At 39.3% G+C, this 13,239-nt stretch overlaps 1 protein-coding gene across 5 annotated transcripts in view; it reads right to left on the bottom strand.

Moving 5' to 3' along the window:
* The window catches only part of CRY1 (cryptochrome circadian regulator 1), a 113,393-nt gene that overhangs the window by 3,933 nt on the left and 96,221 nt on the right, over positions 1–13,239 (bottom strand). Inside the window, exons 11-13 of one of the 5 annotated variants that reach the window (XM_072844225.1) lie at positions 9,014–9,085; positions 8,836–8,939; positions 1,286–1,408 (exon numbers count right to left, since the gene is read on the bottom strand). In XM_072844225.1, the coding sequence (XP_072700326.1) occupies positions 8,836–8,939; positions 9,014–9,085 (176 nt within the window). In that variant the 3' untranslated portion in view covers positions 1,286–1,408. Of the gene's footprint in view, positions 1–1,285; positions 1,409–7,273; positions 7,914–8,835; positions 8,940–9,013; positions 9,086–13,239 lie in introns of those variants that run through there. The other 4 variants (XM_072844226.1, XM_072844223.1, XM_072844227.1 and 1 more) reach the window with 4 other exon arrangements.

Genomic DNA, 13,239 nt, shown 5'->3' with positions numbered 1-13,239 from the left:
TTTTATTGTGGTAAGGTATAAACTTTACCACTGTAACCATTTTAAGTATAAAATCCAGTGGTAGTAAGTAAATTCATAATGTTGTACAACCTCTACCACTATTTCCAGAACTTTTTCATTACCCCAAACACAAACTCCTTTCACATTAAACAATTACTCCCCAATCCTTCCTCCTCTCAGCCCCTGGTAATTTCTTTTCTACTTTCTGTCTCTAGGAATTTGCCTATTCCTGGTACTTCACATAAATGGTATCAAACAGTATTTGTCCTGTTGCATTTGGTTTATGTCTTGCAATTGGCATAACATCTTCAAGGTTCATACACAGTAGAGCATGTGTCAGAACAGAGTGGTTAATTTTTAGTGGTCAAGGGTCACGGAGGTTTTCCTTTCCTGGATGATTTCTACTGCTTATATGTATGTGATCAGATAAAAATTCACCCATATGTCCTTCTATATTTTTGATTTTAAAAAGTGAGCTCCTTTAATTCACTTGACATTTCTGGTGTGAGCTGAAAGTCTAAACAGATTATCAAAAGGTTAGTTTGTCTCTAAGCACTGTTTTTGAACAATCTTTCCTTTCTTCATCTGTGAGACCTCCTTAACCCTATAGCCTGGGATTCTACCTGCCTCTGCCCTCCGCCCCCAGCTATCCTACAAGTCCCTGAATGAGCCCCGAGGCTAATTTCTTTGCTGCGCACTAGGCTACCTCTGCCACACCTTGTAAAACCACCTCTGGGTCAACGCACTCTTGCACATCCCCAACCAACGATGTCAAATCTCCTCAGCTCGGACCTCCAGCTTCCTCCGCCCTTTCCTACAGCTATACCTTTCAGTATGCCGGGTAATCCCTGCCGCTGTGCTGATCCCAACCTCCCTGCCCTGAAATCTCCAGAGCCCTTCTTTCTCAGACTCACTCCTTCAGCTCAATGGCTCTTCTCACTCCACTTCCACTAAACACCTTCCACTCCAGCTAAAACCCTATTTTCTCTTACCCTCAGTTAATTCTTGCAGATCTTTCTTTCCACTTCCTCTCCTCCTATTATATAGATCGCAGTAAAAACCTTCCATGAGATTAGAGCCGATGAGTCCTGTTCGTTCCTCTTTTGACCTCTGCAGCTTTCAGCAGGGTTGACTACTTTCTCCATGAAATTCTCTCACCTGATTTCCAGGACTTCCCCCTCTCTCAGCTTTCCTCCCCCTCCTTGCTACACTCTGACTTCCCTTTATCTCTCTCCTCTGCAGGCTCATCTTCAAGGCTTGATTCTAGACCTTCTCTTCTTCTTACCTTCCAGTTTCTCCTCAGAGATCCTGTCCTCATCCAGGGCTTCAGTTAATCACTTGGGCTTCTCTCCAACTTCTTCTCAAAATGTGATCTTGTCACCTCCCTGCAATAAACTTTTCAATGGCACTTTAGGATAAAGACAAACAAAATAAAAATGTCTTTACACCATGGTCTAAATGGCCTTTCTGTCTCGGTTCTGTTACCATCCAAATCTGTGCTCGCCCGCCTCATCCCCAACCCCACAGCCACCCAGTTCTTTCCAGTCCCTGGTACTGTACCGGTTCCTACCACCGGGGCTTTGAAGGCTTTGCCCATGCCCAAAGTGCCCCTGCCTAACTCCTAGGTCTGAGTGTCACTTTCTCAGGGAAACTTCCATCATAAATGGATGAAGCCTCCAGTCCCCATTATAGGCTTTGATGGCACCACAGACCTCTCCTTGTGCCACTGTCATAGCTGCAGCTGTTCATGTGTTTTTCTCTCACCCTCCATGAGGGCCATGTTCCAATGAATTGCTTCCCTACCCTTCACTTCATTGGCATTGCTGACTCTAGGGGGCATTCCTGGACAGGAGGACCTCATGTGTGCTCTCACACAGCACCCTCTTGACCCTACTGTAGTAGTGAAACTCCTGTAAAGTTCTTAATCCATTCAACCAGTGGTTTTCCTTTTTTTTTAAGCTCATGCTGTGTTGTCAGTCATTACATTACATTTGTCAGGTCTTCTGCCAAAATGTTTCTTCATATCTTTGGATCACAGACCCATTAGAGAACCTGGTAAGAGCCAGACTCTTCCCAAAAAGGGGCGGGGGGAAGACCTATACTCACATCTTGCAAAAGATTTTACCAGGATTCATGGGCACCCTGCAGCCCAGCTATAAACAACCTGCACTAGATTGCAAGCACTGGGAGGGCAGGGTCTGAGTGCTGTTTGTCTCTCTCTTGTTCCCAGCAAAGAACTTGGCCCACAGAGGAACAAAATCAGTTATTTGACAGCTGAGACTGAATGCACAAACCCACTCCATGAGGCAATCTAATATGGTATGTAAAACTGTGGTCTGCCAGAGCTTAATTCCTGGTCATTGGTTGTGTTGGGACTTGGGAAAAAGTCACATCACCTCTCTGTGCCTCAGTGTCAGAAAATGGGGACACTATATCCTGAGTGACTGTGAAGACTAAGTTAATACCATAAACCACTTACAGAGCATTTGGAAACGTTATTAAACCACCACAGCCCATTTTAAAGATGAGGAAACAGAGTATAGTAACCTTCCCAAGGCTGCTCAGCTAATAAAGGGCAGACCTTGGATTCAAACCCAACAACTTGGCTCCAGAGTACAGCTCTTAGCCTGTGCCCTACACAGTAATGCTCTTAGCAAATGTTAACTCATAACATGGTCTATCCCCAGGTACTTCATGTTTCTTAAGCATTCTTGAGGAGTTAAGTTCAATTCTGGAATGTGTGCAATTTTCATACTTAATACAGTTCGCTCCACAACATCAGTAATAATTAAGTTCTACTCTTATAACCTGTGTGATCTGCTGACAGTTCCAAATTAACCCCAATATTTGTTAGGAAGTAAAAATGAGAACCGAAGGAAGAGAATCTCCGGGAATGAGCGAAAGCCACACATCCATCGTGTGGGGCCTGCGCTTTTCCAGAGGAGCTTCTGACTTGCGGCGCCTGGGCATCCACCGCCAAGCAGCCCGAGCGCGCTGAGCGGCTGGCGGGGGGCGGGGGGGGTGAGGGGGGGGGTCCGGTTCCGCGGTGCGCGGCCCCCGACCCACGCCTGTCAGCCGGGGCGTGGCTAAGGCTCAACCCCGGGGGCGGAGAAAGGTGTGCGACTCACCTGTCCACTCCATGCAAGACGCAGTGAGTCCCGGGTCCCTCCGTCCTTCCTCCCTCCCCCCGCAGAGATTTCCCGTAGCCTGCAGTCTTCCCGAGGCCTGGGAACAGGGGGCAGGGGCCCGAGACTAGGGTCCCGAGAACGCCGCGAACTCCCCTCAGCACCGCCGTCCCGGCCACCTGCCCCTCTACCCGCAGCCAATCGGAGCCCGAGGGCGTAACCGCAGTCCCAACACAGCCAATCAAGGTGCGGGACACGGGCTACGTGACCCTCACGCAAGGCGTGCCTACGCGGCGGGGGCGGGGCTGCGCGGCGGGGGCGGGGCTGCGCGGCGGGGGCGGGGCTGCGCGGCGGGGGCCGGCCGGCGTGGGAATCCGCCTTCTTGGGAACGCAGCCAGGTGCCAGCAGTTATTGCGCCTGGCATTTTCACACCCTTTTCCTGCCAGCAATTAGAAACCCGGGAGTGCGGTACCTTGGGGAATGTCACCAGCCCATAAGAAGAAACGTAAAAGTAACTCAGAAACCGCTGTACCTCTAAGTTATAGCCATTCAGAGTTCCAAAAATAATTTGATAGGTAAAGAACTAATTTACAAAAGAAATGTAGATCAAAAAACAAACCAAAAAAACCTCTTTGGAACATATCTAGTCTTCCTGCTACCTCTCCCACCTGCCCCCAGTAGTGAGCGACTGTGTCTAACTCGTCTTTAAAAGCCTCCCTCAAAAAAAAAAAAAAAAAAAAGAAAAGAAAAAGAGAAAAAAAGCCTGCCACTTTGACCTAAATACTTGCCTTTTCTGATGAACTGCCCAGTGGCTTACATTCTAATTATTACCTGTGATGCTAACCTCATAAACTAATCTCTCCTTAAAGCCAGTCTCAATGTCTATCCCATTTATTTTCACATTTATCTATCAATCAACAAATCTTTATGGTATGCCTATTAAGTTCCAAGCATGTGAAACAGCTATGAGAAGACAAGACAAGAGGGAATAAAGTACATTCCCTGTCCTGATGAAGTTTACACGTAGAACAGTGGAGGACAAAGACATTCACAACCCATAACATTAATCCCAACAAGGTCAATTTCATTTCCAAAGACAGGGTGCCCCCACCCTGCCTAGTTGTCCTATAATCCTGTGTAGAGTTGGAGTGAGAAAACTGTGATTTTTCCTAGACTGGAGATCTCTCCCTTCATGTTTCACAGCACACCGTGCACAACTCTAACGTGGCCTGAACATACACCACTATAATTCTTCCAGACTGCCCTCTCATTTTGTGAACTCCTTGTGGATAATTATGAATTTATTTTCCTATGAACAGTATGTGACACATTATAGGAACCCAGTAATTGCTAACTGGAGTCTAGCCTTAATATAGTTTGTGCTCAGTAGGCTTTTTGAGAGGGACTGACATTTGTATTTTAATTACACAAAGTAGCAGCAAGAATTCTAGCTCCTTATCTCAAGATCAATTTTGATCTCCAGGACATTCTAGAATTAAATGAGTAGCTAATGTATGTGAGATCAGGGGGTGGTCTAGTAATCCTTCTCCTTCTGAGTTATCCTTATATAAAAATCCTATTAATTCATGGCTTTATTGAACATTTTTCTCCTGCAATACAAGGATCTGGGGTCTAGATAAACCAAAATGTTTCACTGCATTTAGTGTTTTTTTTTTTTAATTTTGTATTTATTTATGATAGTCACACACACACAGAGAGAGAGAGAGAGAGAGAGGCAGAGACAGAAGCAGAGGGAGAAGCAGGCTCCATGCACCGGGAGCCCGACATGGGACTCGATCCCGGGTCTCCAGGATCGCGCCCTGGGCCAAAGGCAGGCGCTAAACCGCTGCGTCACCCAGGGATCCCTTTCACTGCATTTAGTAAAAGGGAATTAGAGTAGGATACAGAGAAGAGAAGGAAATTAAGGAGTGTAAACTCAAGCACCTTAGAAGTACATGCTGCAATCACTGATCAGGAAGACGGGAGCAAACATGCACACTAGGCGCTGGCAGTTTAGCTTGTACCAGGGCTCCACATAATTGTGTTAAGAAATGGCAATACATATGACCCTGTGCATTGTGATCAAACTGAAATTGACCAAGTCAGCAATGTCAACTGTATTAAATAAATGCTACCTAAAATTTTTTCCATTCCAAGGATTCAGTGAATTTCTAGGACGCATGCAATCAGGGGAAAAAAAGCCCACTTGAATGGAGAAATGGAGGAAAGAAGCCAATATTATGGATATTACCTATAAGAATATTATAAACATGTTTGAAATTGTGGGCAGATCCTGAAGTGTCTAGTACTTAAGAGGTGCATTAAAAATATACTATTATTAGTCTTTTATATCCCAGGTTTATGAATTTATTTCAACTGAATGTAAAAACATAAAAACTTTGCAAAGGTTCTTTCAAAAGTTCATTTTCCTCAACTCAATTTTTCCAAGTTGCCAGAACAGAACAGGTTTTGTTAACAAGATTTCAAGATATATTTCCTGAATGAATACAAGTTCTTAAATCCCTCAACCACTAGCAGGGTTTTCAGAACACTAACCCTTCTTGCTTAGGGGAAAACACTATTCAAACACTTGCTCTACTGGAATACACTGATACCTGTCTTTCCCTTTCAGTGATTCTTTTTAGTTACAATTTAAACAAACTGAAAAAGCTTTCCAAAACCCTCCTAAAAAACAAAATCCCCTTCCATTTAAAAGTAAAATATAAGTGTCAATGCTGAAACAATGTTCTTTTACTTAAATATTTATTCATATTAAAACTGAATCTTTTAGGGGGGTACCCGGGTGGCTCAGTCTGTTAAGCATCTGACTCTTGATCTCTGCTCAGGTCTTGATCTCAGGCTTATGAGTTCAAGCCCAGTGTTGTGGAGCCTACTTAAAAAGAACAAAACAAAACAAAACAAAAAACAAAACAAAAAACGACACCGAATCTTTTATTCCCTTGGATGATGGCAAATCCCAGGTCTATGAATTTCTCAATGCTGTACAGTACAATCAAGTCCAAAGAGTAGTTTGTTAAATACAAGCCATCATGAAAAACCATTAAAATATCACTCTTTATTAACAGTGGTGAAAGAAAGGCATATTTTTTTCTTTTCTCAGTAATGAAACTTATTAATCAGTATTATCAATCAGTATTAATTCATTACTCAGGATGCTTTTTAAAATGCATATCATATAAAAATATAGATTACTGTTTTTGGATTTTATTTATTTTTTGTTTTTTTTGTTTTTGGATTTTAGACTCAAATTATTCTTAAGTTATCTTCAAGTACAATTATCACACTGAACATCTATCACAACTAAAGACTGGGAAAATAAAAAGCCACAATTCCAAAAGGCAAAAACTAGCCTACAATAGACAGGAATGAGATAATAATAGTAATGAAAATAACAACGGCCAACCACAGCTGCAGCTTACAGTAAGGCAGACTATATACACACTGCACAATCTAAGGAGCTATACAACACAGAGCAGGCCTGCAGCTAATGCCTATGGACCATCCTGCCACATGCCACATGCCAGGTGCTCTTATGAACATTTCATATGTAGGCACAGAAAGTTAATAAGTTAATAACTTGCCCAAGATCTCAAAGCGAGGGATGCCTGGGTGGCTCAGCAGTTGAGCGTCTGCCTTCAGCTCAGGTTGTCATCCCGGGGTCCGGGGGTGGAGTCCCACATTGGGCTCCCTGAGAGGAGCCTGCATCTCTGCCTCTCTATGTCTCTCATGAATAAATAAATAAAATCTTTTTTTTTAAAAAAGTGTCAAAGCTAATGAGTAGCAGAGCCAAGCCTTGGACTCCAGAGCCCACATTATTAACTGTTATGACTAACTCATGGTTACAAGCCCCATTACCTGAAATAACCTCTTTGATTTTAAATCTTTCTTCCAGATAGGTATTTTTTAAAGTATAAAGCATTTGGAAGATAGTAATCTTATTTGGAATAATTTTGAAAAATACTATACTACTAAATAAAAGGGAACTGTTCCTTCATCCAGAATGGTTACATGTGGTTTATAGACCCTCTAGTTTGTAATCACATCTCATGTAACAACGCTCTCCCACTTACCTAAAACAAAAACAAAAAAGAAGAAAAGAAAAAACAACCACCACCAAGTACACAAGATTCCATATATGCATATACTTTAATAACAAGGTCACTCAGCTGTAAATGAACAAAGGGAGACAGGGAGAACTTAACACATGATACTTCCACAGATTTGGGTCAAAACAGGCATACATGAAGCTTTAAAACATATATTGTCTGTGTTAACAGAGGCTCTAACTACCAATTTTGATTGCACACATTTTCTAAAACATTATTATCAAAGTGTAAAGTTAGATCAAACAATGATGTCAAGAAAATTTTGTCCTAAAATTTTAACAAAGTCTTTTAAGAAAATCTAAAAACCTCCTTATTTTCCCACATTGACTCTCAAAACTTTTTATATCAGAATATCAGTTTGTCACTGTAACTTTTACCATACATGAAAAATTATCAAAAATATATTGATGGGTCTATACTAATTGTGACTATTTATATTTACATTAAGCAAATTTTTTACCAAGTTCTTTATATACAAATTACCATTTGTCCTATGCGAAATTCATTAAAAAGTTTAAAACTACAGAAATGTCATTAGAAACAATGCATTTCAAAATGTAACTGCTTTCCATCAATGAAGAACATTTTAAATAATTTAACTAAAATAAGTACTGAACTCCCCACCAATTTCAGCTGCAACAGTATTCCTCCTGAATGTTTTCTGTGATTTAAGGGGGAAAAAAAAACTGGGTAAAGTTTGATTGCAAGGAATTAAATGATAAAAATTTGTTGAGTGTTTACTGATCTTATCTTCGAGAAATTTACAGTCTAATTAGAATTGATACTAAAAAAACAGCAATTTTTTTAAACTTACTTTTTATTACTGCTGTTCATATATATATTATTACTGAAGTATAACTAACATACAATATTATATTAAGTTTCAGGTGTACATCATATTGATTCAACAATTCCATACATAACTCAATGTTCACCATGATAAATATAGTTAGCAATAATTTTAAAAATGCAAACAGTTTAAGATAACTGAAGAAATAAGTCTTTAAAAACTGGCAAATATACTGCTATAGATGCTTTTCATATAAATTTAAATCATAAATAATATTCCACATGAATATAGCCATGGCTTTTTTATACCTCTAAGAAAAAGGACAGTATCTTAAAAAATTAAACTATTCTTGAACTGGAAAGAATTTAGATTTCAGCAGTATCACAATAGGAAAAAGAAACAAATATTTAAGAGACAAAGATTTGGGAAAAAGTTCATAAAAGAATTATATTAATACCACTAAAATAAAAAGTCACTAATTGTTTTAAATTTATGGTCACATAGTAAGGAAATGAAAAAGATATCTTTTTCTGAGAAATCACTTAAGCACAATATCAAAACTTTTCCAAATTTAAAGATCATCAATTAAGATGACCATAAAATCTAGTGCAACAATTTGAAAAGTAGAGATGCACTTCTCTTGTCTAAGAATTAAATGATTTTATAATAATCACTGAAAAATGTATGCCTCAGTCTCTCTAGTTTGAAAAAAATGATTAGCTCCATTTTGGAAATTGTCTTAATTTATGTTGATTACACACTAAAACAAGAAATCGAGCTCTAAAATATTTACCTAATTAGTGCTCTGTCGCTGGACTTTAGGACTGATAGTCTGTGTGTCCTCTTCCTCACTAGGACGTTTCCCACTGCTGAGACCAGTGCCCATGGAGCTTCTTCCTATATATTTAAAAAATGTATATTTAAGATAGGAAAGGTACAAAGAACAGTATGCTCAAATGCTTCATTCTTACCTTGCTTTAATAGGTGAGTTTGCTGACTGTCTCCATGAGCATAGTGTAAAATACCACTCCCTTGTGAGCAACCTGTTAGTATTTAAAACACAGTAAAATTACTTAAATTCCAAGTCATATGTATTAAGACTACAAATTCATTTTTAAATAATTGTATTAAGGGCATTTATGCTTTTTAGGACTAAACCTCAATCCTTCACAGGAACCAAAATCACACGCCCAAATTAGGAAAATTTAAACTTAGGATCATAGAAATGTTGACTTTTGGTTCAAAGGCAGTATCACTAAAAATCTTTGTCTAAAAAACATTTCTTTACTGAATGACAATTAGACACTTGACCATGGAAGCAAAATATAGGGCAACAGTGAGATATATATCCTTTCACTTCTTGTCCCTCGATTCCACATTCAGTGCCTGGCCAAAACATATGTCCTTGGAGATAAGTGAATAGGGTCTGCCAGATGAGAATTAAACAATTCAAAGCACACAAGGAGGAGGAAACACAATGTGGCAGTTACCTAGCCTAAGGAATTATATTAATCTTTCTAAAAAGAAATAATGTTATAGGAGAATGGGTTGACACAGATGGTAGGTGCTAGAGAAACATTTTTGTCAGTGTGTCTATATTATGGACAAATATGCACATTCTACCCACTAAGAAAAGTCACCTCATGGTTTGAACAAGGCAATCTACTTAATTTCATGCTCAAGTTCCTCTGGATAAAGGATTCAGCTTTTCAGGTACTCCAAATTGGGAAAGTGCATGCCCTGATCCGGGATGAGGTCTTTTACCACTGGAAAGGGATACCTCCATCATAAATAATTAGTATTCCCTGTTGATATTTTAAATCACGTGGTTTGTTTGTTTGTTTGTTTGTTTGTTTGTTTGTTTGTTTGAGGGGGAGGGGCAGAGGGAGAGAGAGAATCTTTTAAGCAGGCTCCATAACCAGGGTGGAGCAGATGTGGGGTTTGATCTAACTACCTTGAGATCATGACCTGAGCCAAATCAAGAGTCAGATGCTTAAGGTCACCTCTAATTAAACTAAAAACACTCAGTTCTTGGACTTGTAAGGTTGAAGGTCAGATTCTGGACTACAGCAAATTCACCACTGAATGGTGCTACTCCTAGTTTTATCATCAGACTTACCCTAATAGTGATACTTGCTGCCTTGCATTATTGTACAAGATTATTTAAAACTTCACATAACAGGGACACCTGGCTGGCTCAGCAGTTAAAGTGCCTGCCTTCAGCCCAGGGCGTGATCCTGGAGTCCCAGGATCGAGTCCCACGTCGGGCTCCCTGCATGGAGCCTGCTTCTCCCTCTGCCTGTGTCTCTGCCTCTCTCTCTCTTTGTTCTCTCATGAATAAATAAATAAAAATCTTTAAAAAAAATTAAAAACTTCACATAACAATGTGAATGTACTTAATTCCACTGAATTGTACATTTAAAATGGTTAAATGCTAAGTTTCATATTGCATATATTTTGCAATCACGGAAACTTCAACAGGGGTGCCTGGGTAGCTAAGTAGGTTGAGCACTGGACTCAGTTTCCGCTTGGGTCATGATCTCAGGATGGAGCCCTGAGTCAGGTTCCCCAATCAGCAGGGAGTCTGCTTGGGATTCTCTACCTCCTTCTCTCCCTCCCCCTGCTCTCTTTCTCTCTAAAATAAATAAATTTTTTAAAAAGATTTTATTTTTTTATTCATAAGACACACACACACACACACACACACACAGAGGCAGAAATGCAGGCAGAGGGAGAAGCAGGCTTCCTGCAGAGAGCCCGATGAGGGACTTGATCCCAGACCCTGGGATCACGACCTAAGCCAAAGGCAGAGGCTCAACCACTGAGCCACCAAAGCGTCCCATAAATAAATATTTTTTAAAAAAGAAAGGAAATCTCAACAAATACACCTTATACATTAGTCACACTTATACATTTGTCAAGTGCTCCTTTATGCTACAGATTATACCAGGTACTAGGGATACAAATATTACTAAGCTGGGGTGGAGGCTGCTATGGCATACAGTGGGGATACCAAGGAAAGAAAAGTCAATTTTACTGGAAGAATCACAGAGATAGGCTAAATCACGGACTAGTCACCTCATTTTCTCAACTTCATTAATTTTATTCCACTTCCAGTTCTAAGACAAATAAGAATAATCTCATAAACAAAAAATACTGAGTGAAAGCAGCCACATACAAAAAAAGAATACAAACAGCAGGACTCTATAAAGTTCAAAAACAGGCAAAAAAAATTATAGTATTAATCAGGAGTGATTAGTTTTGAAGATGAAAGGCAAATTAATAAGCTCAATAAATACATTCAGAATTTCCTTAAGATAGCATTTTATTCTTTACAGAGCTAAATAATAAGTACTCAGAATCTTCCTGTGTCTCTAAATTCATGAATATCTCAACTGCCTATTACTTTCCCATAAAAATACAATAAATTATATTTTCACAAGAATAACAGTATAAGAGACAATGAGTAAAGATCTTTGCTAGACCAACTGGCTTATGACTGGCTACTTAGAAAAATCAGAAATCCCCATATTCATTATGTCTTCAAAGACACTGCAGTAGTTAAATTTCAAATGCCAAGATTATATAAGATGGGAATTTTAGAATGAAAACAACTTTAAAAAACCCATATTTGTTGTTTTTAAAAAAATCCCACATTTTCTAAGGGCAAAAAGTTCATATGATCATACTCCTCTTATGTTACACTGTCCGTAGCACCAAGGGTTTTTCACTCATAAAATTCTAACTTAAAGATATTGTGGAGGGAAAACTGCACAGAAAAGATATTCAAAGGAAATATACCAAAATTTTTATAGTAACTGTCTTTACTGAATGGAATTGTGGGTGATTTTTTTCTTCTTTTCTATTTTTCTGAATTTCCGAAATTATATATAGTGAATAGTTTTTTTTAATTTTAATTTAATTTAATTTTTTTCTAAAGATTTTATTTATTTATTTATTTATTCTTGAGAGACCGAGAGAGAGAGAGAGAGAGACTGGCAGAGACACAGGCAGAGGAAGAAGCAGGCTCCATGCAGGGAGCCCGATGTGGGACTCGATCCCTGGACTCCAGGATCACACCCTGGACCGAAGGCAGGCACTAAACCGCTGAGCCACCCAGGGATTCCCGTGAATAGTTTTTTTTAAAAGCAGTTCTGAGGTACAATTTACATAACATAAAATTCCTGTTTTAAGTATACAATTCAATAATTTTTAGTAACTTTACAGAGTTCTGTAATCATCAGGACAATCCAATTTTAGAACATTTTCATCCCAATTTGCATTCATTCTCATTCCTACCCCTATATCTAAATTAACCATTAACTTCCTTGGTTTATTTTGAAGATACACCTTTTCTAGATAGTTCATATAAATGGAATTGTGCAGTATGTGGTCTTTTATGTCTGGATTCTTTAACTTAATATTTTTGAGGTTTATCCATGTTGTAGTATGTACCAACATTTTATTCCTTCTTATTAATGAATATTCCATTGTGTGGATGTGCCATATTTTGACTATTATAAATAAAACTATCATAAACATTCTTCTGATTCTTACGTCTTTGTGTAGACATATATTTTCATTTTTTTTGAATAGATACTTAGGAATGGAATTTCTGGATTGTATGTTAAATTAATGTTTAGCTTGTAAGAAACTGCCAACCTGTTTCCCAAAGTGGCTGTACGATTTTATAGCCCATCTCTCAACAACATATGAGGGTTCCAGTCTCTTCACGTCCTCCACAACACTTTTTACGGTCTATCATGTTTTAGGCACTGGAGTGAGTTCAGGGTAACCAATTCACTCCAGTTTATCTGGGATTTTTCAAGTGTTAGCACTGCAAGTCCCAGGTCTCAGGAAGCCCCTCAATCCCAGGTAATCAGTGATAGTTGGTTACCCTAAGTGGGTATGAAATATCATCTCTTAGGGGTTTTAATTTGCATTTCCCTAATGACTAATAATGCTAATTACTATTTTTATTTTTTTTAAAGATTTATTCATTTTATTCAGCGAGAGAGAGAGACTGAGAGGCAGACACAGGCAGAGGGAGAAGCAGGCTCCATGCAGGGAGCCCGACATGGGACTTGATCCCAGGTCCCCAGGATCACACCCCAGGCTGCAGGCGGCGCCAAACCGCTGCGCCACTGGGGCTGCCCCGCTAATTACTATTTTTAATAGAAAAAAATTTTAAATAAAA

This window comes from Canis lupus, chromosome 11 (genome assembly GCF_048164855.1).
Source record: "Canis lupus baileyi chromosome 11, mCanLup2.hap1, whole genome shotgun sequence".
Lineage (NCBI taxonomy): Eukaryota > Metazoa > Chordata > Mammalia > Carnivora > Canidae > Canis > Canis lupus.
Note: the sequence above shows the minus strand (reverse complement) of the source record. Positions and strands in the feature narration are given on the sequence as shown.